Source organism: Eucyclogobius newberryi, unplaced genomic scaffold (genome assembly GCF_026437365.1).
Source record: "Eucyclogobius newberryi isolate DKJ021-1_F unplaced genomic scaffold, fEucNew1.0.hap1 SCAF_4, whole genome shotgun sequence".
NCBI classification, from domain to species: domain Eukaryota; kingdom Metazoa; phylum Chordata; class Actinopteri; order Gobiiformes; family Gobiidae; genus Eucyclogobius; species Eucyclogobius newberryi.
In genome coordinates, this window is record NW_027316056.1 from 31,322,489 (window position 1) to 31,349,284 (window position 26,796).

At 43.5% G+C, this 26,796-nt stretch overlaps 1 protein-coding gene across 3 annotated transcripts in view; it reads left to right on the forward strand.

Annotated features, from left to right (window-relative positions):
- The window catches only part of dclk2a (doublecortin-like kinase 2a), a 69,861-nt gene that overhangs the window by 29,942 nt on the left and 13,123 nt on the right, over positions 1 to 26,796 (forward strand). For 2 of the 3 annotated variants that reach the window (XR_011930112.1, XM_072463073.1), the window contains exons 3-13: positions 11,533 to 11,662; positions 14,205 to 14,291; positions 15,656 to 15,750; positions 15,956 to 16,037; positions 16,450 to 16,549; positions 19,334 to 19,391; positions 20,363 to 20,482; positions 23,740 to 23,886; positions 23,952 to 24,085; positions 24,745 to 24,822; positions 24,911 to 25,007. Coding sequence is in view for 2 of the 3 variants with exons in the window: in XM_072463073.1 (XP_072319174.1) it covers positions 11,533 to 11,662; positions 14,205 to 14,291; positions 15,656 to 15,750; positions 15,956 to 16,037; positions 16,450 to 16,549; positions 19,334 to 19,391; positions 20,363 to 20,482; positions 23,740 to 23,886; positions 23,952 to 24,085; positions 24,745 to 24,822; positions 24,911 to 25,007 (1,128 nt within the window). In the remaining variant the exon portion in view is untranslated. The remainder of the gene's footprint in view (positions 1 to 11,532; positions 11,663 to 14,204; positions 14,292 to 15,655; positions 15,751 to 15,955; positions 16,038 to 16,449; positions 16,550 to 19,333; positions 19,392 to 20,362; positions 20,483 to 23,739; positions 23,887 to 23,951; positions 24,086 to 24,744; positions 24,823 to 24,910; positions 25,008 to 26,796) is intronic. The other variant, XM_072463074.1, reaches the window with a different exon arrangement.

The following is a 26,796-nucleotide window of genomic DNA, read 5'->3' on the forward strand; positions in this document are numbered from 1 at the left end:
CAATTGAGTTCATATACATTGTAAATAACAGTGGTCCAAGTACAGAGCCTTGAGGAACCCCTAAGGTAAGAAAATTCATATTGAAAGGCATCAGCAGAAACAACTTGTTCTTTCTATTCTCTTTGACATTTAGCGGATTGCATTGATTTCTTTGTCCTGGTACAATGTAGAATATTGGGCACAGTCCATTTTGGTGTTCCATCATGAAGCGTTCATCCGTCTGTTCTAGGACAATCTATATTTGGCGGGTCATACTCATATTAAAACAGGTCAGATTGTACACTTTACCTTTCAAAATCCTAATATTACATCTGTTTATTGACGAACCTCGAGAAACTCCAAAGTAAAGGGCACTAGCTTGTCGTTTGAATGGATGTGACGGACAGGTGTCAGGCTGTGCTCATGGTAACGTCCCAGCGTGTCCCACATTGGTGTTATCAGAGGGTGGATGTGACGGACAGGTGACAGGCTGTGCTCATGGTAACGTCCCAGCGTGTCCCACATTGGTGTTATCAGAGGGTGGATGTGACGGACAGGTGACAGGCTGTGCTCATGGTAACGTCCCAGCGTGTCCCACATTGGTGTTATCAGAGGGTGGATGTGACGGACAGGTGACAGGCTGTGCTCATGGTAACGTCCCAGCGTGTCCCACATTGGTGTTATCAGAGGGTGGACGTGACGGACAGGTGTCAGGCTGTGCTCATGGTAACGTCCCAGCGTGTCCCACGTTGGTGTTATCAGAGGGTGGATGTGACGGACAGGTGTCAGGCTGTGCTCATGGTAACGTCCCAGCGTGTCCCACGTTGGTGTTATCAGAGGGTGGACGTGACGGACAGGTGTCAGGCTGTGCTCATGGTAACGTCCCAGCGTGTCCCACATTGGTGTTATCAGAGGGTGGACGTGACGGACAGGTGTCAGGCTGTGCTCATGGTAACGTCCCAGCGTGTCCCACATTGGTGTTATCAGAGGGTGGACGTGACGGACAGGTGTCAGGCTGTGCTCATGGTAACGTCCCAGCGTGTCCCACGTTGGTGTTATCAGAGGGTGGATGTGACGGACAGGTGTCAGGCTGTGCTCATGGTAACGTCCCAGCGTGTCCCACATTGGTGTTATCAGAGGGTGGACGTGACGGACAGGTGTCAGGCTGTGCTCATGGTAACGTCCCAGCGTGTCCCACATTGGTGTTATCAGAGGGTGGACGTGACGGACAGGTGTCAGGCTGTGCTCATGGTAACGTCCCAGCGTGTCCCACGTTGGTGTTATCAGAGGGTGGATGTGACGGACAGGTGTCAGGCTGTGCTCATGGTAACGTCCCAGCGTGTCCCACATTGGTGTTATCAGTGCGGATCATCAGGATTGTGTCCACAGGCTCGTACTTTACAGATCAGACGGGTCTTTCACAGTCTCTGCTGCAGGAGTTCTGTTGTGGCAATAAAACAGTATATTGCATTTCAACAGACGTTTACTGTTTACAGTTCAACACATATGACACAATTATATAACACATTTTGAAATATCGATACGTAGTTAGGCTATATCTTTTTTTCTTTTCACTTTTGTTCTTGAATTGATTTTCGAGGGATGCGTCTTTTAATGTTTGATCAGTATATTTTATTGAATGTGGGATTGTATATGATGTGGGACAATAAAAGTATACCTTACCTCACAATTATTATCAATCAATCAATTATCAGTTATCATCGTTTTCCAGTGTGACATGCCATACATTTTTTTGTTGAACTATAAACAGATAAAAAAGAAACAGAGCATGTGCTACAGAAAATAACAATATAAATCATAATGATAAATGGAGGCAGCCTGGGTCAAAGTTCAGAGGTCACAAGTGCACAGCAGTAGATTCACCGTTCTGGTCATATTATAGAATCTTTATCCGTGCATTTTAATTGACCAAAACGTTGTGCGTTTAAGGATGACACTTTCATGTTTATGTATTCTTTTATTTTTATAAGATTTTTTTTTCTCTTATGATTCTCAGCTCCAAAAGAAAATTCACGTTTGTTCAGCTCAGGAAATACAAGGGATCCACAAAACACAAAATTATCGAAATAATTTGACAGAAATTCTCACTGTGAAAACGCTATTTCTCGACAGATATGAAAAATTTTGAATACTTTTACATTATATTCATTTCCCCCCCTCATTTTTATCTTGTTTCTCAGTCTAAATGTAGAGTTTGAGTTTTGAACCTATTGAATATTGAAAAATATATATATATAAAAGTTACTGTGATGTAGTGCATGTTTTACAGCCTTGCTTTGTTAAATAGGACACAGAGCGGACAGTTGCCATGAACACCACTGCACTGTACAAAGTGAAGCTGACAGTGTGAGGTTTTGGGGCCACGCTGTGCACTGTTGTGGCCGCAGCTGGGAACTGATGCGTTATGACACCGTTTAGATGATACTCAGTGATGCTGAAGCCGCTTGGCCAGAGCGCTGCCTAATAATAATACTACAACTAATAATAATATTATTATTTATTTTATTTATTTTATTTATTTTATTTATTTTATTTATTTTATTTATTTTATTTATTTTATTTATTTTATTTATTTTATTCATAACATATAAAATACATTATCAGTGACATACAGTTACACAAAGAATGAATGAAAAGGAGCCGAAAGAAGAGCAATCTTACGTTCTCTGCCCCTTTTTCAACTTACATGTAACACTGATATTTTAAAACACATAACAATCATTGTTTGCTATAAAATAATATACAAAAATACATTGTAAACAGATCCCTGGCTCTTTCTCTACACAACCTCATTTCATTTTTCATACTTACTCTCAAATGCAGTTATTGTTCTTGATTCTTTTGATTTCTTTTGTTCCATAAATCACAGAAACGCTTAATGTTTGTCATTCGCTTTATACATTACTTTGAAAATACTTAGGTCAGCAATATCATGAAGTACTTTGTAATACTTTAAGTTGAACAATGAATGGGTTTGATGGATCTCTTTAGTGACTTCCAGTGACAATTCTCAAGGCCCTTTTCTGTCAAATAAACATCAGTTGTACAGATAATAAATATCGGTTGTACTTATATTAACATCGGTTGTACATATAATAAATATCGGTTGTACATATAATAAATATCGGTTGTACGTATATTAAACATCGGTTGTACATATAATAAACATCGGTTGTACATATAATAAATATTGGTTGTACATATAATAAATATCGATTGTACATATATTAAACATCGGTTGTACATATAATAAAAATCGGTTGTACATATAATAAATATTGGTTGTACATATAATAAATATCGGTTGTACATATATTAAATATCGGTTGTACTTATATTAAACATCGGTTGTACATATAATAAATATCGGTTGTACGTATATTAAACATCGGTTGTACATATAATAAATATCGGTTGTACATATAATAAACATCAGTTGTACATATAATAAATATCGGTTGTACATATAATAAATATCGGTTGTACATATATTAAATATCGGTTGTACTTATATTTAACATCGGTTGTACATATAATAAATATCGGTTGTACGTATATTAAACATCGGTTGTACATATAATAAATATCGGTTGTACATATAATAAACATCGGTTGTACATATAATAAATATCGGTTGTACATATAATAAATATCGGTTGTACATATATTAAATATCGGTTGTACTTATATTTAACATCGGTTGTACATATAATACATATCGGTTGTACGTATATTAAACATCGGTTGTACATATAATAAATATCGGTTGTACGTATATTAAACATCGGTTGTACATATAATAAACATCGGTTGTACGTATATTAAACATCGGTTGTACATATAATAAACATCGGTTGTACATATAATAAATATCGGTTGTATGTAGTTGTTGGTGAGACTTCACACTCGACTTGTTGCTGACAGATTAGACGCTCCGTGAGTTGCTGATTGTACACAAAGACCAGACAGGATTAAACGCACGGTTTATGCGGGTCAACAGCCACCAAATTAGCACGCCGTCCCATTGTTTGCGGCGGCATTAGCGCACGGCCCGTCTGACATGCCCATCAGAGGGCAGCGATCACGCCAACGTCTGATTTGGATGAAGTATCTCGTTTTCCGGGCGTTTAGTAAAGAATACACAAAGTTTAGTTGCATTTCTACAGTCGACTGCAGCTCCCAATCAGGATTCAGTGCACATTTTAAACTGCTAAGTGCTCATTGTTTGACATCGTTTTCCCAGAGTGCACTGGGTAGGAGGTGTGACCGGAGGTTGTCCATTGTTCCTGGTGACCTCAGCCTACATTTATGCTTGTCTGTGTTTTGCCCGGCTGGTTTTGTTGTTATTTAAGCACTGTTTTTGTGCTTTTTGAGGCTGATTTCATTGTTTTTTTCAACTAAATCAGAGTGAAAACAGTCTATTAATATTATGTCTCGTGGCAATGAGGAGGAAAGTTGGATTTTGATAGTCTAGCCTCCTTTTATAATGAGGTTTTTGTATTCGTAGACTGTTTCCCCGGCGACCCGGCCCCAGACAAGTGGATGGATGTTTTCTTATGTATTTTCATGTTAAACAAACTTGGATTAGAGCTTTGTTTCCTGATTTTCACGCAGCCAAGAACTTGGGTGTTTAAATCTATCGTACGTGTTGCGGGTGCTCGACAAAAACACAACAGCCGAGTCAAAAATTCAGTTTTGGTTGTTTATTTTCTGCCAAAAATGGAAAAAAACTGTGCTATTTACAAAGTGCAAAAGAAAAAAAAACATATTTACAGGTCACAAACTCCAGTGTTTAGGGTTTTCTCTGCTGCACGGGTGTTGCCCACTCTGCCACCACACACCAACCCAATGGCAGCTAAAATGGCCCCGCTTTTATACACTTAAACCCCTCCCACAGGCATTACATAACCCAATCAAAATACAATTACAAAAAGAACAAAATTTTAGTAAGTAAGTAAGTAATACACACAAAAATATTTCCAAGATTTTTCTAAACTTTACTCAGCTTCAATAAACGGGCACCGATACTAAGAGTAAATAACAAAAATGGCAAAAATATCTTATCTTATATTCTTATGATCACATGACCATTTGCCTCGTGCCTGAATGTTCGGGCGCATGTTAGCACTGCTTTTGTCAGACAAGGAAGGGAATCTGTCGCAGCCAATCAGCTCTCAGCATTCGGCCCTTTGGTTCCGGGTTTGCGATCGATACAGTTTTGATTCGTTTCACGCGGACAGCACACAGCGGTCTGATTTAGTCACACACTGCTGCTTTATGCGTGGAAATGAAATGAACGTATTGACGAGAAGAACGCGGCTAACTCCACCTTTTAACGCAATATTGTGAAGCTAATCATCTTTGCATTGGAAGTGAAAACACACGCCTCTTTACGCTCGTGTAAGTGTGTGTTCAGCGTCTGAGCGGATAGGATTTTGTTTCCGTCCAGGACACATTTCAGAACATGTTCAGACGCTGTTAATCCCTCTTTTAAACTCTTCACTCAGCCGGGCGTTTCTGTACATGTCCAGAGCCAGGCGCAGACGTTGTTTATGAATTAATACAAAAAGCCCTGGGTGGATTGGAGTCGGTCGTGAGTTCAGATCCTGGCGCTTACAATTTGCTGCGTGTCCTCCCTTCTCTCTCATCCCCGTCTCACACTCGGCTGTCATGTCTGATAAAGCCTACGGGCCAAGGAACATGGCCAATTCCCATGATGAGTGTAAAAAAACTATTTTAATCTTTCTTTTCCATGATTTTTTGTCCATATCTTCATTAACAGTTCTGGGCTTACCTGGATACTATTATTATTTTTAACAATTGTCAAGACGATTTCTTCGATACAACATTAAGCCTGAATTTGAAGATGATTTTAGGAATAAATGTGTATTTAGATAGTGGATGATTTATGCTTGGTTATTTAGTTACCATTAGTTACATCACGTTTACCTGGATCACTGACTAAGCTATAGTTTGTGCTTAAAATCAGCAGATGAGAAATCACGGCGCAGTGCTCCGGGCGTCGTGCTCCGGGCGTCGTGCTCCAGGCGTCGTGATGTTTTTGTCCTTGTCTTGTGGACAGCGTTGCCCTGTGCAGGAGGCAGGAGTCCAGCTGGTCAGAGTCAGAGGAGGTCAGACGCCTCAGAGGAGAACGTCGCTCCTCACACCGTGAATTTAATTTCACCCTCAAGACGTCAACCTGTGGCGTCGGCTGAGACGAGGAGCAGCTGCTCAGTGAAGAGTGCAAAAAGAAACAAAAGTAGCGTTCTTACGTGCAAAACCTGTAGCATAGGCCATTACAAATATAGGATCTTTTTTTCATAATGTAAATATTGATTTAAAAAAAAAAATAAGTGATGTTTTTAATTTTTTTGAAGCAGGTCTTGTATTTTCTAATTATTTTTTTCAAAGCATGATACATCCATCCATCCAAGCATGATACATAACAGAAATAAAAACAACATAACATAACATAAAACTTAGAAATAACTTAAAACCAACAAAAATAGTGGGGAATAATAAAAAATTAACAGAAGAAAAAACTTTAAGAATGAAAATGTAAACTGTCCCGATTCTTGGGCTGCATCCGAATGTCAGGATTCCGAATGTCCACACTCTTACCTGCAGAGGGCACTATTGAGGGCTCACGACATTTTAAGTGCTGTCCGAGTGTCCAGCAGGTGCAGAAGAGCCGTTTAAATGCACTGTTGACTTGAAAACATGAACAAAAACGCTCTTAAATAAACCTTTACGCTGCAAAGTTGCTAGCGTTAGCCGCTTAGCTTAGCTTGAGTCGCCGTCCGTTTGTTTGTGTGGTGATTATTAGGCCATAAATGTGTGCGTGTCGGACGGATTTCACCAATATTTTTTTACAGAAATCCATTTTTATCTGAGTTTATTTGAATGCAGGACAGTGTATTCGGACGCAGCCTTAGTTCATTAGTTTATGGTTTATGTCTCAAATGTCAACGCTCCTACACAAGTTTACAGAATTCTAATTTAACAATTGCAATACAAAGTTGCTCAGCCTTGTTGTAAAGCATTTGAACACTAATGAGCACATACAGAGCTCTACAAAACACAACAACACAACTCTGTATTCATAATGTCAGCTCACACTCAAACTATGGCACACGCAGCTTTAAAATCTAATAAAACGCTCGCTCTCTGGCAAAACCTGTCCCCGTTTTGACCTTCTTTCACTGTCACCTCTCCTGAACAGGGCCCATTAAATCTGTGTTCCCCCCGTCGCCCACGGGTGTCACCAGGCGCCCCCCGCGGCACATGTGGAGGTGTGCGGAGGCGGGAACTATATTAGGATGCGTAAGACTGTCCCGGGGCACTGAGACAGCAGATCGGTGTGGGAATCGTTCTACAGAGGGCATGCAGTTTTGTGCAGTGCAGCAGCAGAAACATGGGCCTCCTCAGCCTCTCCGGTGAACCACAATGCTGTGCAGATGCCAGTTAAAGCCGTTCAGAGCTTTTGCCTTTGACATTTTGCACCATTTTTTTTCCTCTTCTGACTTTAAAAAGAATGTAGAACGCGGCTTCAGATAAACTAAACTCTGAGCTGGTCATGGGACCCCCGCGTCACATGAACCGACAGAACCTTCGACTGCCGCAATCACCACAAAGAGATTGTTTGTTTAATTTCTCAGTGTTCTGACATTTGATGTGTTTTAGACGCTCGTTTACAGTTCGTTCACCTTCAGCATTCGCTTCACTGTTTACATGAGAGTTAATTCGGCTGGATCGTTCTGGAAGTCGTAGAGTTCTAGTGGGAGATAAGAAGGGGCGTGTCCAGACTTTTATCTCTGGGGGGCGGGCCCAAAGTGGCGGCACGTGGAAGTCTTTAGGGCGATAATTGTATGAGACACTTGCATTTAGTTTTTTTAAGGAAGTAATCATTTGTAGTACCGTATTCCATAATATAGAAGAAAAAAACATATATAAGTCGCACTGGAGTATGAAATGCGGTTGCAAGTGTGAAAATAACAAATAATATCACATATAAGTCGCTCCGGAGTATAAGTATATAAGTATATAAGTATGAGTATAAGTATAAGTTGCACCCCGGCCAAAACTATGAAAAAAGGTGCGACTTATAGTCCAGAAAATACGGTAATATGATTTATCGATAACATTTATAATTCCTTAATGACCGGGCCATGGAGCTAAGCCGAGTGCATGATATAGAGACAGAGGCTAGTAAAAGTACCAGTAAATAACATGGTTGACATTTGATCCAGAGCTCTATAATTTAATATAATGTAATGATAATATACTCATTCACTCCGGCCACTGTTATGTGAAATATTACTGAATGCCTTTAATTTTAAGCCTATAATTTGTCTCATGATTCCAAAAATACTGTATTTATTGTTTTAGTTTGAGCATAAATAAGAAAATGTTTTGCACATACCTTATTTAGAATTGTAGAATCCTTCCTCCTTGTCCCTGCGGTGATGGTCCTTCATCCACTGTCCCAGCACCTGCACGTGTCCACTGTCCCTGCACGTGTCCACTGTCCCAGCACCTGCACGTGTCCACTGTCCCAGCACCGCACCTGCACGTGTCCACTGTCCCAGCACCTGCACTTGTCCACTGTCCCAGCACCTGCACGTGTCCACTGTCCCAGCACCTGCACTTGTACATGTCCACTGTCCCAGCACCTGCACGTGTCCACTGTCCCAGCACCTGCACGTGTCCACTGTCCCAGCACCTGCACTTGTACATGTCCACTGTCCCAGCACCTGCACGTGTCCACTGTCCCAGCACCTGCACGTGTCCACTGTCCCAGCACCTGCACTTGCACGTGTCCACTGTCCCAGCACCTGTACGTGTCCACTGTCCCAGCACCTGCACGTGTCCACTGTCCCAGCACCTGCACGTGTCCACTGTCCCACTGTCCCAGCACCTGCACGTGTCCACTGTCCCAGCACCTGTACGTGCCTACTGTCCCAGCACCTATGTCCCAGCACCTGCACGTGTCCACTGTCCCAGCACCTATGTCCCAGCACCTGCACGTGTCCACTGTCCCAGCACCTGCACCTGTCCACTGTCCCAGCACCTGCACGTGTCCACTGTCCCAGCACCTGCACTTGCACGTGTCCACTGTCCCAGCACCTGTACGTGTCCACTGTCCCAGCACCTGCACGTGTCCACTGTCCCAGCACCTGCACGTGTCCACTGTCCCAGCACCTGCACGTGTCCACTGTCCCACTGTCCCAGCACCTGCACGTGTCCACTGTCCCAGCACCTGTACGTGCCCACTGTCCCAGCACCTATGTCCCAGCACCTGCACGTGTCCACTGTCCCAGCACCTGCACGTGTCCACTGTCCCAGCACCTGCACATGTCCACTGTCCCAGCACCTGCACCTGTCCACTGTCCCAGCACCTGCACGTGTCCACTGTCCCAGCACCTGCACGTGTCCACTGTCCCAGCACCTGCACCTGTCCACTGTCCCAGCACGTCGACGCCCCGTGGCCCCTGTGGCCCCTGTGGAGGACCCATCTGCCCTCTATCTGACACATCTTATATTACACTCCTTTTGTAAACGACCCTGTCAGGAAGGCCGTGTTGGTATTTTTATAGTACGTGAGTAGTTTCTGTCATAGTAGTAGTAATGGTGGTAGTCAGTGTAGTAACAGTAGACTATTACTCAATAAAAGGTATGAAGCGCTCATCCTAAAAGCTGTGTGGCCCCTGTGTCATCCCGAGTTTGTCTCAGTGCGTCGGATTTCTCTTTTTGAACCAAAAAAATGGAGATTGAAGAGAAATTGGGCTAAAAATATGTATGTATGTTTACACAATCTGCCACAATGATTTTATTCCTCAGAAAAACACATTCTGTCATTATATTTACTGAAGTGGAAAGTTAATCTGTCATCTATATTCCTTCTAAACACAAAGTTAGTTGGTGAAAGTGACAGAAAACATGTCATTTAAAGTTTTTGTAACGTTTCAGGTGAAGGGTCTAGCCCAGGGGTGAGCAATTATTTTCCTCCAAGGGAAATATTCGAATCCAGGCAAGTAGCGGAGGGCCGGCCCGCGATCATTGGTGCGAAAATAAAAAAATAAAAATATATAATATCAAATCAAATATCACTTTTCTGTCAAATATAGGCTATTGAATCTATCTATCTATTTTTATGTGCCGTAGTTTGCACACCCCTGGTCTAGCCACCTTCACCTTCTATTTATTGAACAAAATATACTTAATTTTGCTTCTAAAATTGTCACAATTATTATTTCTTGGTTCTTACTATGACGCTGTGACCTGACCATCACAATTATCGACTCATTTAGTGGTAATAATCCAGACATCTCTATCCTTCTGAGGGTTTTGTCATCAAGGTAACGCTAACAGCACTTCCTGCTTCACGGAAAATCAAATGCTCTAAAATTAGACGCAGAGAATGCACAATGGGCTCCAGTTTTATCTCTATGTATGGGGGCGAAACAGATTTTAATAACAATAAAATATGAAAATCAAATGGGCTGGAGCCACTTTCAGTTTGCTTAAGATGATTTCGTGGCTGGATCTATTCGAGGACTCGACGTAGATAAAACCCGGTGGTCTCACTCTGGTTCTCCCACGCAGACTCCAGGACAGAGTCAGGAGAACAAGCTCGTCTTCTGAGGCGGGCGTGGGCGCGAGCGGTGCCAGAGCCGCAGAGAAAATGACTTTGCACTTCTCAGTCATGTGACTTTCTTGCATTATGTTGCAGCTGTGGGAAAAACTGCACAGATTTTTTAGACAACATGAAATCCCGGTTTATTTTACACCAGGCAACACTTAAGACAAACACTGGTTCACCCTAAGGGCAAGATGCCGACACAAAGTTTTGTGTCTTACAATGGGATGTTGATGGCCCATTACAGGGCTGATAGTAAACAAAGAGAGAAGGTTCAAGTGAAACCAAACTCTCTTTATCAGGAGGTCCCGCCCGTGGGCAGGGCCTACTCAGAGTAGGATAAATATCTGGGTTTCCAGACTCGATTCGCAGATTGAGAATGAGTCTTGGATGAGAGTCGCCAAAAAACAGCGTCCAAATGACTACAACTGAATCTTTTTCTACAATGGAACACTCCTGGACGAATGAGGCACTACACCGACATGATTCTTGCATTATGTTCTAAATAAATGCCATTTTGTTAAAGGTTTCAAAAATTACACAAAAACAATGTACCTTTGGGCACCTTGTATTACCTGAAACGTGTATAAACAAGACCATAAGCCGCTGAAGTCTGGCGAAGTGTATTCAAATGTAAGAAATGAATATTTAATGTGAGTTTGTAAGGTTTTTGTTGATAATAACTATGTCGCTGTTGATAAAAACGCTTTGGATTTCTGATACTTGTGCTTGTACACGAGATCGGACGTTGTTCACAAGATATCGTGGTTCTCAACATCACCTAAACACCTCTGAACACCTCAAAAAGCGTCATAATTGGCCTTAAAAACTTATTTGAACAGTTTCCTTCAGCCGCAGCAGTTAAATGGCCCCTCGTCCGTCTTGTCTTCCAGATCTCGTGCCTGCAGGACTTCTTCGGCGAGGACGATGTGTTCATAGCGTGCGGCCCAGAGAGGTTCCGCTACACCCAGGACGACTTTATGCTGGACCAGAGTGGTAAGGCCAGCAGAGCCGTCGTGACCGGTAGGCCAAACTCTAACCACACGCTCCACCGCTAACCACACCGCTAACCACACGCTCCACCGCTAACCACACCGCTAACCACATGCTCCACCGCTAACCACACCGCTAACCACATGCTCCACCGCTAACCACACGATCCACCGCTAACCACACCGCTAACCACATGCTCCACCGCTAACCACATGCTCCACCGCTAACCACACCGCTAACCACATGCTCTACCGCTAACCACACGCTCCACCGCTAACCACACCGCTAACCACACGCTCACCGCTAACCACACGCTCCACTGCTAACCACACGCTCCACCGCTAACCACACGCTCCACCGCTAACCACACGCTCCACCGCTGACCACACCGCTAACCACACGCTCCACCGCTAACCACGCACTCCACCGCTAAGCACATGCGCCACCTCTAACCACACCACTAACCACACTGCTATCCACACCGCTAACCACACACTCCACCGCTAAGCACATGCTCCACCGCTAACCACACCGCTAACCACACTGCTAACCACACCGCTAACCACACACTCCATCACTAACCACACACTCCACCGCTAACCACACACTCCACTGCTAACCACACACTCCACCGCTAACCACACCGCTCCATCGCTAACCATACACTCCACTGCTAACCACACACTCCACCGCTAAGCACACACTCCACCGCTAACCACACCCTCCACCGCTAAGCACACGCTCCACCGCTAAGCACACGCTCCACCGCTAACCACACCGATATCCACACACTCCACTGCTAACCACACACTCGACCGCTAAGCACACACTCCACCGCTAACCACACGCTCCACCGCTAAGCACACGCTCCACCGCTAACCACACACTCCACCACTAAGCACACGCTCCACCGCTAACCACACCGCTAACCACACCGCTCCATCGCTAACCATACACTCCACCGCTAAGCACACACTCCACCGCTAACCACACCCTCCACCGCTAAGCACACGCTCCACCGCTAAGCACACGCTCCACCGCTAACCACACCGATATCCACACACTCCACTTCTAACCACACACTCCACCGCTAAGCACACACTCCACCGCTAACCACACGCTCCACCGCTAAGCACACGCTCCACCGCTAACCACACACTCCACCACTAACCACACACTCCATCGCTAACCACACACTCCATCGCTAACCACACGCTCCATCGCTAACCACACACTCCACCACTAACCACACACTCCACCACTAACCACACACTCCATCGCTAACCACACACTCCATCGCTAACCACACGCTCCATCGCTAACCATACACTCCACTGCTAACCACACACTCCACCGCTAACCACACACTCCACCACTAACCACACACTCCATCGCTAACCACACGCTCCATCGCTAACCATACACTCCACTGCTAACCACACACTCCACCGCTAACCACACACTCCACCACTAACCACACACTCTATCACTAACCACACACTCCACCACTAACCACACACTCCATTGCTAACCATACACTCCACTGCTAACCACACACTCCACTGCTAACCACACACATGAAATGATCTGCTATCCATACAGAGAAGTACGCGTAAACAGCATCGTCCATCGCAGGGAAAAAAAAGAGATTCAGTCGCCTCCAAAGCGCCAGCTAACTCACTCCGCGCTTTCATTCTGCATCTTCTCTAATCTTTATCTACAACGTGAGTCTTGTTTAACTGTGTCAACTTTGACCTATAAATAATAAACAAATCCACGTTTAGACCGCGAGCGCCACAAAGGTTCTGAACCGGCGCTGGAGAACTCTGCAGGAAGGAAGTGTATTTTTATCCAAAGTATCCACATCCTGTTTGAATCCAGAGTCTCGTTTGCTCGTCCGTGCAAACTGTAGTCGAGATGAGGCCCGAGGTATTCAAACGTTTAACGCCCCAGTTACGGTCGCTCGCTCCACTTTGAGAAGGAGGTCGTAGGCGCTCGGTGCAGCTGAGGCGACACGGGAAAGACGTGCAACTGCAAACGTACTGAACCAAAATGGAGGCCTAGTACCACGTAGAGACGTAGAGCCTGCCACACTTTGTTAAACTGGAAGCGGCACGGACTCTGCAATATAGATCAGATGATAAAGAATGCAATCGGATGATAATAACGTGACTAATTGATTTCTTCTTGTGTTAAACGCTTCAAGGCCTCAGATTTTTCCAACCATATTTCCCAAGCAACACAAATGATAAAACAGTAGAATCAAGCTCAAGACATGGAGTTTTTTTCAATTTTCATCATTCAGTCATGTCCAATTGTCAATTATACAAATAACAGCCATTTCTCTGTGGTTTGGCGCAAAATTTTGGAAGAAGTGTGACTCTTTTATGTGTGAAACGGCTCTGATTAAAAGTCTGTCTTGTTTATGAACAGGAAATTAATATAAAGTCGTTGTGTTTTTAAAGTGATTTTGATTTTCCTGTGTAAATGGTCATTTCCGTGTGTACATTGTGTGGTTTAGCAGACATAGTGGTGATATAATGTGACCCTGTGTGTGTCTGTGTGTCCTCAGAGTGTAAAGGGCTCAAGTCCCCGTCACGCAGTCGTTCTGTCAGGAGCCCGGGGCCCACGCGGAGACGAAGCAAGTCCCCCGCCTCCGGTAGGAGCGACACGCCTGCGCCAAGTTGTTGGAGAATGAGTTTAAAACGGATAAAAAGTCCCGCGTACACGTCGTTTTGATTAAGTTACATCCGTCAAGTCAGCAATGTTCAGAACCAACCAAATCCCAGAATAATTTGATATTTATTACGTTTTCTTTGCGCTTGTTTTCTTCTTGTACGATGATATTTGATGAGCCGTAGATCATCGGATAGTAACGTCTATGATTCAATGTAGATACTAAAGTACTAACGTGTGTTTTTATTACATTATATTACAATTTTAGCCTTGATTGTGATCTTTTCTGTTGCAATAGGTCGCCTTCGAAGACAGGGCGGCGAAAAGTTGAAATTATCTAAAATAACTAATAATTCTCAAAACATGCCGTGAGATGAGAACAGAGGATTTATGACTCAGATCTAGATGTAGTTACATAAAAACAACGTGTACATTGAGTGTTTCAGCTTCGTCTGTGTCAAATTTAGCAACTTACACCGCAAACGACAAAACGTGCAACGTAAATTCTCTTTGAACAGAATCCTTTTATGAAAACATATTTTTCGCCAAATCGTGCAGCCCCAGTGTCGGCCAACGTGGGAATAGGTGAACTCGTCTCCGTGACAAGTTTTTTGGTGATATTTGGTCAAAATCAGGTTTTCTAATTTTGTTTTTATGTGATGTATTTATACCTCCTGTTCATATAGATTATAGTTTTACACCAATCGAGTGCATTTGTGAAGAAAACGTTGAAAAATCTGTAGAAAATGACAGGAAGTGACATCACACTAGGGACATGACTCATTCCGGTCTAAGTTTATGCAGAATTTACACAAAGAAACAACTTTGACTCTCTAAACATCGATTCAACAAAATTAAAGTGCTGTCATATATTTTTATCCGTAAATTTAAAAAAAAAGTGGCATTAGATGAGTTTTTGCCCAGTGCTTGCTGCGTAATTTCCTTGCGTGATGTCATCAGTTACAAACAGGAAGTGAAATTATAAACCTAAAAAAATTGCTATTCTGTGATGAAATTTGTAGATATTTTAGCAAAATTCTAAATATATTTATCGTAACTTCATTTTAGTTGAATGAGTCGTCCGACCTGTAGGAGGCGCTTTAAACTACGATCAAAACTAGATGCTCATTAGAAGAAGTAAAAGCACATAAACCAAACACTTTAAATATCTAATATAAAACCACATGGAAACATCAAGTAAGTAAATGAAAAAGAGTGTTGTTTTATTATTCTTGTTGTAACAGTTGTTCGCTGCTGTGTACACGATATCTCCTTATTCAAAGTACTCTTTACGTACCTTCTGATACTGCGTCCTGTACGTGAATGTCGTGTTCTTTCCCGTCGCAGTAAACGGCTTCTCGAGCAGCCAGTCGTCTTCTTCCAGATCCAACAAATCGTCGACGCCCTCTCCCACCAGCCCCAGAACCACGCCCGGATTTAAGGTCAATCACAAATATTAAGCTGGATTTATCCATCTACAGAATGTTACACACAAGCTGGCAAACGCTGGACAGCGACTTACACATTTAGATTAATATTACCGTCCTAATTCTGCATCCGAGCGTTGGATATTGTGTACTTATACTACGAGGAGCGTGTACTACTTTGTTACAGGTCAAACTCACATCGTCTCATGTCATGTCTCAGATTCCTAATTCAAACCACGCCTCCTCGCACACGAACGGAGCCGTGAACAACCAAGAGCAGAGCAGCCGCCTCAGTCCAGAAGGTGCACTCTCTTTTACCTCCTCTGTAAACAATGGAACGCATTCGGCTGAAATGAACCAGCGGGTTTCACCTAAATGACTTAAGTTACCGTATTTTCCGCACTATAAGGCGCAGATAAGTCAGTCCAGCTTTTCTTCGTGATCTTTTGGCAGTTGCTGTGAGATATTAATTAATCCATATAAAAGGTGCACTGGGTTATAAGGTGCAGGTGTCATTTTTTGAGAAAATTAAAGGCTTTTAAGTGCACCTTATAGTCCGGAAAATATGGTACATTGTGTGCATTTGACACAGTTTTCAAAAGAGGCCCATCTCTAGAGGCTTTGTCAGGACCACCTCGGACTGTGCATTTATGTCATGGTAAAGCAGGTGCAGGATTAAATCCCTTTATTACAAACTGTGTCTTGTTTCTACAGTGAATGGAAACCGTTGCCAACCGTCGATCTCTGAGAAGTACAAAGTGGGCAAAGTGATCGGGGATGGAAACTTCGCTGTGGTCAAAGAGTGTGTGGAGAGGTACATTTCTGCTGCTTTATTGAGACGAGCAGCTGCTTTCGCTGATAAAACTGTAATGACCTCCATGTGCTGATCAGCAGCTCGTTCATCAGGTTCATTACACTTCCAGTCGCTAATATACCGCAGCCATAAAACTGATGAATGTAGAGTATTGTTGCTGAAGCAAATGGTGTGTATACATTTATTTTATGTTGGACGAACTGAAACGATGATGCAGAACTGCAGTCTCACAGTCACAAACTCCAAAGTGTTAGCTCCAATCCAATGTCTTAAGGACTGAAAATCAATATTGGAATTATTTTTAACACAGTTTTTTTATTTTGATTACGTTGGGGATTTATGTTCTACATTCTAGATTCAGTTCACGGCAGAGTTGTAGTAAATCTCCAGCTCAAATCCTCTTTGGGGTCAAGTCTGAGTCCAAATCTACTGGACCGACCATCGAGGACTGGACTGACGATCGAGGACTGGACCGACGATCACGGACTGGACCGAAGATCGAGGACTGGGCCGACGATCACGGACTAGACAGACCATCGAGGACTGGACCGACCATCGAGGACTGGGCCGACGATCGAGTACTGGACCGACGATCGAGGACTGAACCGACGATTGAGGACTGAACCGACGATCGAGGACTGGACCGACGATTGAGGACTGGACCGACGATTGAGGACTGAACCGACGATCGAGGACTGGACCGACGATCGAGGACTGGGCCGACAATCGAGGACTGGGCCGACGATCGAGGACTGGGCCGACGATCGAGGACTGGACCGACGATCAGGGACTGGACCGACGATCGAGGACTGGACCGAAAAACACGGACTGGGTCGACGGTCGAGGACTGGACCGACAATCAAGGATTGGACCGACGGTCGAGGACTGGACCGACAATCAAGGACTGGGCCGACGATCGAGTACTGGACCGACAATCGAGGACTGAACCGACGACTGAGGACTGAACCGACAATTAAGGACTGGGCCGACGATCGAGTACTGGACCGACAATCGAGGACTGAACCGACGACTGAGGACTGAACCGACAATCGAGGACTGGACCGACGATCGAGGCCTAGACCGACCATCAAGGACTGAACCGACGATCACGGACTGGACCTACGATCGAGGCCTAGACCGACCATCGAGGACTGAACCGACGATCACGGACTGGACCGACGATCGAGGACTGGACCGAAAAACACGGACTGGGCCGACGGTCGAGGACTGGACCGAAGATCGAGGATTGGGCCGACGATCACGGAGTGGACCGACCATCGAGGACTGGACCGACCATCGAGGACTGGACCGACGATCGAGGACTGGGCCGACAATCAAGGACTGGGCCGACGATCGAGGACTGGACCGACGATTGAGTACTGGACCGACCAGCGAGGACTGGACCGATGATCGAGGACTGGACCGACGATCGAGGCCTGGACCGACGATCGAGGACTGAACCGACGATCGAGGACTGGACCGACGATCGAGACCTAGACCGACCATCGAGGACTGGACCAACGATCGAGGACTGGACCGAAACATACGGACTGGGTCGACTGTCGAGGACTGGACCAAAGATCGAGGACTGGGCCGACGATCACGGACTGGACCGAACATCGAGGAATGGACCGACCATCGAGGACTGGACCGACGATCGAGGACTGGGCCGACGATCGAGGACTGGACCGACGATCAGGGACTGGACCGACAATCGAGGACAGGGCCGACGATCGAGGACTGGACCGACGATCAGGGACTGGACCGACAATCGAGGACTGGGCCGATCGAGGACTGGGCCGACGATTGAGGACTGGGCCGACGATCGAGGACTGAACCGACGATTGAGGACTGAACCGACGATTGAGGACTGAACCGACGATCGAGGACTGGACCGTCGATCGAGGCCTAGACCGTCGATCGAGGACTGGACCGACCATCGAGGACTGGACCGACCATCGAGGACTGAACCGACCATCGAGGACTTAACCGACCATCGAGGACTAAACCGACCATCGAGGACTGGACCGACGATCGATGACTGAACCAACCATCGAGGACTGAACCGACCATCGAGGACTGAACCGACCATCGAGGACTGGACCGACGATCGATGACTTAACCGACCATCGAGGACTGAACCGACCATCGAGGACTGAACCGACCATCGAGGACTGAACCGACCATCGAGGACTGGACCGACCATCGAGGACTGGACTGATGATCATGGACTTGACCGGCGATCACCATAACCAAAGTTATATTGGACAATCGTGAAATGGAAAGGATCACATTCAGACTTAATTTGAAAATGGACAAATTTCACCAGACTGCGGTTTGAATGGGGCGTTTTCTTTGGGTTTCGTGTGCCAGTTTTGGGTTTTTCCATCGTTGTTGGATGTCTATTTATTTAGTCTCTTGTGGTTTTCCCGCGCTTATTCTTTTGCTATAAATGTGAAAATAACAACATGTTTTGCCATTTCGTTTTCCCAATCTTGCCAAACATCTACTGTCTTTTTTATCAATCTAATCCGTTCCCGTTGAAGATGCCGAGCGCGTCTAAACGGCTCCATCGAAACGTCCAGTGTGCTTCTGAGCTCGACCGCTTTAATGTCCGTAAAGGGTTTTAAAACCTTTTGCACGTCAGCAGTAACTTGTTTCTCTTGTGTCGGGTGGAGCCTCAGCGGTGGGCAGTAAATATGGATTAGAGTCGACGTTTTGGACTCGGTGCTGTTTTCTTTTCTTTTTTATGGCGCTCTCTAATTGCCTGGTGTGTGTGCGCAGGGCCACGGGGAAAGAGTTTGCCCTGAAGATCATCGACAAGGCCAAGTGCGCCGGGAAGGTACTGGGCTCGTTACCGTGACGGCAAACGCAAACACTGCCACGGTTTGAAATGAACGTCCCCTGCATTTATTGCACTTATAAACCTCACTTTCAGAACATTCAGCACAGACCATAAGATAAGGCCAAAGCTACATTTGTACATCGTTTAAAGTGCCTATGACAGGTTTTTATGACTTTCTCATTTTGACTTTATTTGGTGTATTTATACCTCTTGTACATATAAATGATAGTTTTACACCAATTGAGTGTGTATTTGTGGAGAAAACATTGAAAAACGATGTAGAAAATGACAGAAAGTGACATCACACAAAGTTTATGCATAATTTACACAAACTAAACGACTTTTTTCACTTTCTAAACATGAATTCAACAAAATGACGTTGCTTTCATATATTTTTTTTTATATTTTGTGATCAGATTATTTTTTCCCAGTGTTTGCTGTGTAATTTCCTAGTGTGATGTCATCGATTACAAACAGGAAGTGCAATACAAACCTAAAAAAAGAGCTATTTTGTGATAACATTTTTTATAATGTTTTGAAAAATTCTAAATATATTTATCTCAACTGCATTTTAGTTTGATGAGTCGTCCGACCTGTCATAGTTATTCTTCTTCAAGTTCAAGTTAAACAAATTTAAAGGTTGTACAGGTAACTTTTCTGGCCTGGAAAGTTCCACAGTTTGGCATTACATTTACACACAATGCGTGAAATTCATCTGCACGTTCTCTTTTAAATCAATCTTCTGATTGGCTCTGCTTTTTGATTGGCTGTGTGTTTTGATTGGCTGTGTGTTCTGATTGGCTGTGTGTTCTGATTGGCTGCGCGTTCTGTTTGGCTCTGCGTTCTGATTGGCTGTGTGTTCTGATTGGCTGTGTGTTCTGATTGGCTGCGTGTTCTGATTGGCTGCGCGTTCTGATTGGCTCTGCGTTCTGATTGGCTCTGCGTTCTGATTGGCTGTACATCTGCAGAAGCACCTGATAGAGAGCGAGGTGGCGGTGCTGCGTAAAGTCAAACATCCCAACGTCATCATGCTCATCGAAGAGGTGGACACGCCCTCTGAGCTCTATCTGGTCATGGAGCTGGTCAAGGTACTACACAAACTACTACTACTACTACTACTACTACTACTACTAGGCAAGGCAAGTTTATTTGTAGAGCACATTTCATACACAAGGCAATTCAAAGTTCAGAAACAGAAATACAATAAAAATTAACTAAATAAAAAATGTAATAAAAAAACACCTAGCCACAAAAGGTAACATGTTTTCGGAGTCCAACTCCTTGTTAAATCCCTTTTAAATCAATCCAACTGATTGTCTAAACTAATGAAATCACAAACAAAAGAGAAGATTGCAAATAAAAATCCTTTCAGTCGTATGCACAGCTAAACAAAATTTTATCTTAGATTTGAACATTGTCAGAGTAGAACCTGTCTCACATCTTCAGGAAGAATGTTCCAGATTTTAGCTGCATAAAACTGAAACACAGATTCCCCATGTTTAGTCCTGACTCTGGCACCAGCAGGAGGCTAGTCCATGTTTAGTCCTGACTCTGGGCACCAGCAGGAGGCCGGTCCATGTTTAGTCCTGACACTGGCACCAGCAGGAGGCCGGCCCATGTTTAGTCCTGACTCTGGCACCAGCAGGAGGCCGGTCCATGTTTAGTCCTGACTCTGGCACCAGCAGGAGGCCGGTCCACGTTTAGTCCTGACTCTGGCACCAGCAGGAGGCCGGTCCACGTTTAGTCCTGACTCTGGCACCAGCAGGAGGCCGGTCCACGTTTAGTCCTGACTCTGGCACCAGCAGGAGGCCGGTCCATGTTTAGTCCTGACTCTGGCACCAGCAGGAGGCCGGTCCATGTTTAGTCCTGACTCTGGCACCAGCAGGAGGCCGGTCCCTGAGGTCCTCAGAGTCAGAGTTGGTTCATATGGCAATAACATGCCCAAGATGTACTTTGTTGCTAGGCCATGGAGAGACTTGTACACAAGCAGAGCTGCTTTAAAGTCTATTCTCTGAGCCACAGGGAGCCAGTGCAGAGACCTGAGAACAGGACTAATGTGATCATACTTCCTGGTTCTAGTCAGGACCCGAGCAGCAGTGTTCAGGATGTACTGCAGCTGTTTTACAGCTTGTTTGGAGAGGCCAGTGAGCAGGCCGTTACAGTAGTCTAATCTACTGGAGACAAACGCATGGATAAGTCTCTCCAAATCTGGTTTTGACACTATATTTTTGATTTTGGCAATGTTTTTTAGATGGTAAAAAGCTGCTGATGTTATTGATTTGATGCTGTTAAAATTCAAGTCTGAGTCCATTATTACCCCAGATTTCTAACTTAGTTTGTAGGTTTTAGAGCGAGACTCTGGAGGTGACCGCTAACACTTTCTCTTTGTTTCTTCGGGCCAAAAACGATTATTTCAGTCTTGTCTGAGTTCAGCTGGAGGAAGTAGTTTTGCATCCACACACTGATCTGTTGGATGCAGCGACAGAGTGAATCCACTGGTCCATATTCACCTGCCGACAGTGAAACATAGATCTGAGTGTCGTCTGCATAATTGTGATAGGACACATTTTCACTGTGTATCAACTGACCTAACGGCAGCATGTAGAGGTTGAACAGAAGGGGACCCAGGACTGACCCTTGGGGCACTCCACAGGTCAGGGGCATGTGGTCTGAGACACAGCTACCAATTTCAACAAAGTACTTCCTGTCTTCCAGATAGGACCTTAACCAGTTTAGGGCAGTGCCAGTGATGCCCACCCAGTCCTCTAGTCTCTGTAAGAGGATCCCATGATCGACAGTGTCAAAAGCAGAACTCAGATCTAACAGAATTAAGACTGAGGCTTTGCCCGTGTCAGTGTTCAGTCGGATGTCATTTGTCACCTTGACAAGAGCAGTCTCAGTGCTGTGATGAGGTCTAAAACCTGACTGAAAAACATCAAATGAGTTGTTTATTAAGAGGAAATCTGTGAGCTGTTGGTAAACAACCTTTTCAAGGACTTTGCCCCAAAATGGCAGATTAGAGATGGGCCGGTAATGACTCAGTACTGCGGCATCAAGACTGCTCTTCTTTAGGAGAGGCTTTATGACCGCAGTTTTCAAAGACATTGGGAATGTTCCAGATTGAAGCGACATGTTGACTATGTGAGTGAATGGTGCTAACAAACTGTTCAGCACAGACTTTAGAAATTTGGTGGGTAACACATCAAGCAGCATGTAGATGAACTCAGACTGGTGATGATCTCATGGACAGTTTTGTCAGTTACAGGTGCAAAGTGAGTTAGGTCTAAGTGTCTTGGTGGTTTTAGGGTAATTTTTTGTATTGTGGGATTTATAGCATTTTTAATGCCCTGAACTTTGTCATTAAAGAATAATGCAAACTCATTACACTTGGATGTGGAAATGAGTTCTAACGGCAGCTGAGCTGGAGGGTTTGTTAATCTGTTTACTGTGTTGAACAGGACACGCGAGTTGTTACTGCAGCTTCCAATTATTTCAGAGAAATATCTTTCCCTAGTTCTACATAAGATTAGGTTGTACATGTTCAGCTTCTCTTTGTAAATCTCTTTTTGAACCTGGAGCTTTGACTTGCGCCATTTCCGTTCGGCCCTGCGGCACTCCCTTTTCTGTGCCCTGACCGAATCTAGTAGTAGTAGTAGTACAACTACTAGTAGTAATAGTAGTAATAGTAGTACGACTACTACTACTATTACTACTACTACTACCACTACTTCTACTAAAACTACTACTACTGCTACACTTTGACCACTGCAGGTAGAGATGTTAGCGCAATCAAAAACTGGTTTGGGGCAGAGGAGGAAGAAGTGTGTATTTTTTTGTGTTAAAGGGCACTGATTAAAAGCTATTTTTATTTTATTTTGGAAACGATAAAACAAATTGAAAATCAAGATCAATCAATTTGAGGAACAAATTATGATTCCTGTTGCCCAGCCCTAGAAAGCAAAACTCTCCAGTTTTAAACTTGTATTTCCATTGTTTGCTATGCTACTCATTTATTTTTTTTTCACTTATTTTTCTATGACCTATAATAGTTTTAACATTAGTTTTGTGGCATTTGCTTGACCGATCTCATTTATTTGACTTTAAAATGTCAAATTTCAAACAAAATAATCTACAAACAAAGAAATACTTTTCCCACACTTGTTGATTTATTTTCCTTCAAGCTCAAGTCATCTAGAAAACCAGTTTGAATTGAATTTAAAAAACTCATACTGTACATTTATGTCACAATAAAATCAAGATTAATATTCTGAAATCACAGTCTTTTAAACCATGTTAGATCATAGTTCAGAAAGAGGCTTCATTCCCCCTGTAAATGCGTGCGCAGGGAGGCGATCTGTTCGACGCCATCACCTCCTCGGCCAAGTACACGGAGCGAGACGCCAGCGTTATGGTGTACAACCTGGCGGCGGCGCTCAAGTACCTGCACGGCGTCCACATCGTCCACAGAGACGTCAAACCCGAGAACCTGCTGGTGAGTTGTCGCGCTCGCCATCGCCGCTCTGCTGAAGGCTCCTGACGGTTTGGCTGCGTCTACAGGTGTTTGAGTATCCGGATGGCACTAAGTCGCTGAAGCTGGGGGACTTTGGTCTGGCCACGGTGGTGGAGGGGCCCCTGTACACCGTCTGCGGGACGCCCACGTACGTGGCCCCAGAAATCATCTCTGAGTCTGGGTAAAAGCCGTTTGAATGTCGTGCGGTTTGGTGAATTTTTGGAAAACTAAGTAGATTGTGATTTATTGTGTTGATGTATTTAAATTTATTTAACATAAGATAAGATAATCCTTTATTGTCCCACATGGGGAAATTTCATTGTTGCAATGCAGGTAGATACAGAGGAAAAGATTATAAAACTTTTATCCAAGAAAAGCACATTTTCAAGTTTTAAAATGTCACTTCCTGTTTGTGATTGATGACATCACACTAGGAAGTTACCCATCAAACACTCAGCAAAAACTCATCTAATGTCACTTTTTTTTACAAATAAAAATATAAGAGAGCAACTTTATTTTTTTTGAATGAATATTTAGAGAGTCAAAAAAAGTAGTTTTATTTGTGTAAATTATGCATAAACTTTAATTGGAATGAGTGTCCCTAGTAGTATGATGTCATTTTCTACAGATTTTACATTGTTTTCTCTACAAATACCTGCTCGATTGGTGTAAAAGTATAATTTATATGTACAACAGGTACAAATGCACCAAATAAAATCAAAATATAAAACCTGTCACAGGCACTTTAATGCAGGTGTAGTTATTTCACTTTAAACTCAAGGGGAAACAGTGTATGTACTATAATGTGTGCAGCACCTCTAAAAGCTTCTTCTGTGACAGCTACGGTCTGAAGGTGGACGTGTGGGCCGCGGGCGTCATCACGTACATCCTGCTGTGTGGCTTCCCTCCGTTCAGAAGGTGACCAATCGCGCTCCTCCGGCGTCTTTTGCACACAAACTCCCTCGTGTTTGTTTGTTTGTGACTGCGACGTTTCCCCCGTTTGCAGCGAGAGCAACCAGCAGGAGGTGCTGTTCGAGCAGATCCTTCAGGGGCAACTGGACTTCCCGAGCCCCTTCTGGGACAACATCACCGACTCGGCCAAGGTGAGCCTTCTGTGTGACTCCATCCTGGTTTAGAGGGACAACGCGGCCTACGTCACACGGTATTGAAGCTAAAACGTGCACAACCAAGGTCAAGGTCAAGGTCTGAAGATGAGTTCTGCTCCTGATTGATTATTAAAAAGAACAGAAACAGAAACCTGCAGACAAACCAGGTGACGACGTAGTATTTCGACACTTTTCATGCGCAAAATACATCAACCCAATCTGCGTTTACAGCGACATTTTAACACAGTTCTATTGTAACGCAAATCAAAACATCTGATAATGCAAATATATTGAGGTTTTCAGGCGAACGTCCTTCTGAAACGTCCTGTGATATCCGGGTGGAAGCTTTTGGAAAAGCACAAGTTTTCCTGCCGTTAAGAAACGTAGCGAAGCGAAGATACGTTTAAAATGTACAATACTCATTTTATCTACTCAAAATGGAACAGGAATCAGTGCAAATAGAAGGATACAGAGTGTGTAATAGGACAAGTTTTAGTATATGGTATATAATTGGTCTTTGTGTATTTTCAAAGGACGGACACGTTAAACTCGGCGTGAAGCTCGTTTAGAATGTGATTTAACTGATTTAACTGACTATTTGTGTGTTTAGTATGTTTAGCATTGGAATTCTCTGTGACCGTGGCATAATGACCAATAATCCATTGTTGAAGCTCGACTAAAATGTACTAAAAGTTCATTACTATGCATTGGTCCCCCCTTTTATTAATAAATAAAAACATAAATAAATACATACATACATATTGTATTTTCCGGAGTATAAGTCGCACCAGCCAAAAAATGCATAATAGAGACGAAAAAAACATATATAAGTCGCACCAGAAATAAATACACAAATAAATAGATACATAAATACACAAATACATACATAGATACATAAATACACAAATACATACACCAACAAACAAACACATTTTTGTCAGTGCTCATGTCCTTGTTCTCTGTGTCCCGTTCAGTGTGGAGCAGAAGTAGACGTCAGTACAAGTTGAGTTGTAGTGTTGTTACAGTCTCGTAGGGCTGTAGTGTTCTCAGTGGGCAGTTGGCTGAAGGACATAACGCTAAATTAGTGTCGTATATTTGGAGGACGCGCTGTGCTCAGACTCAGCCAAACTGATAATTAACCGCCATTACTGTCTCTTGTACACGGCGTTTGTGGAAGTGCAGAGGTGTGAACTGAGCTGTTACTTGTCCCGAGACAAGTGAAGGTTTTTGATTTTAAAAACACAGAGGAGCTCATGGTTTACAGCTCGTGTTCTAAAGAGCTTATTTGAGCTCTGGGGAAAGTGTGATGGGTTATGGTAGTTAAAAGTGTAAAAGTGAAACAAAACACGAGCATTACACTTTGTTTGAAGATAATTATCAAGATTTATTAATGATAAAATGATAGATAAATACATATATTACTTTTAAGGCTGCAATGATTAATTTGACCAACTGTGACTAGTCGACTAGTAAAACAACTAGCTGTATTTTGATAATCGTTATACACATACTATACTATACAGACCTTTTTATAACAAAACAAATAATACGAATAATTTTAATAAGACAACATGAAAATAAATATTGCAAAAATGGCATTAAACAGGAAAAAAAGAAAAAATAATAATAAACTATTTTGGATTATAATCAATGAATCAATAATACACACCTAAAAGCCTTTATTTAGCATACTTCAACCTTTATTTGGTTAAAAATGTATTTTTAAAAATCTCAACATATCAACATATTGTCAATTTGTACATTAGAAACAATAATTTGACTAGTC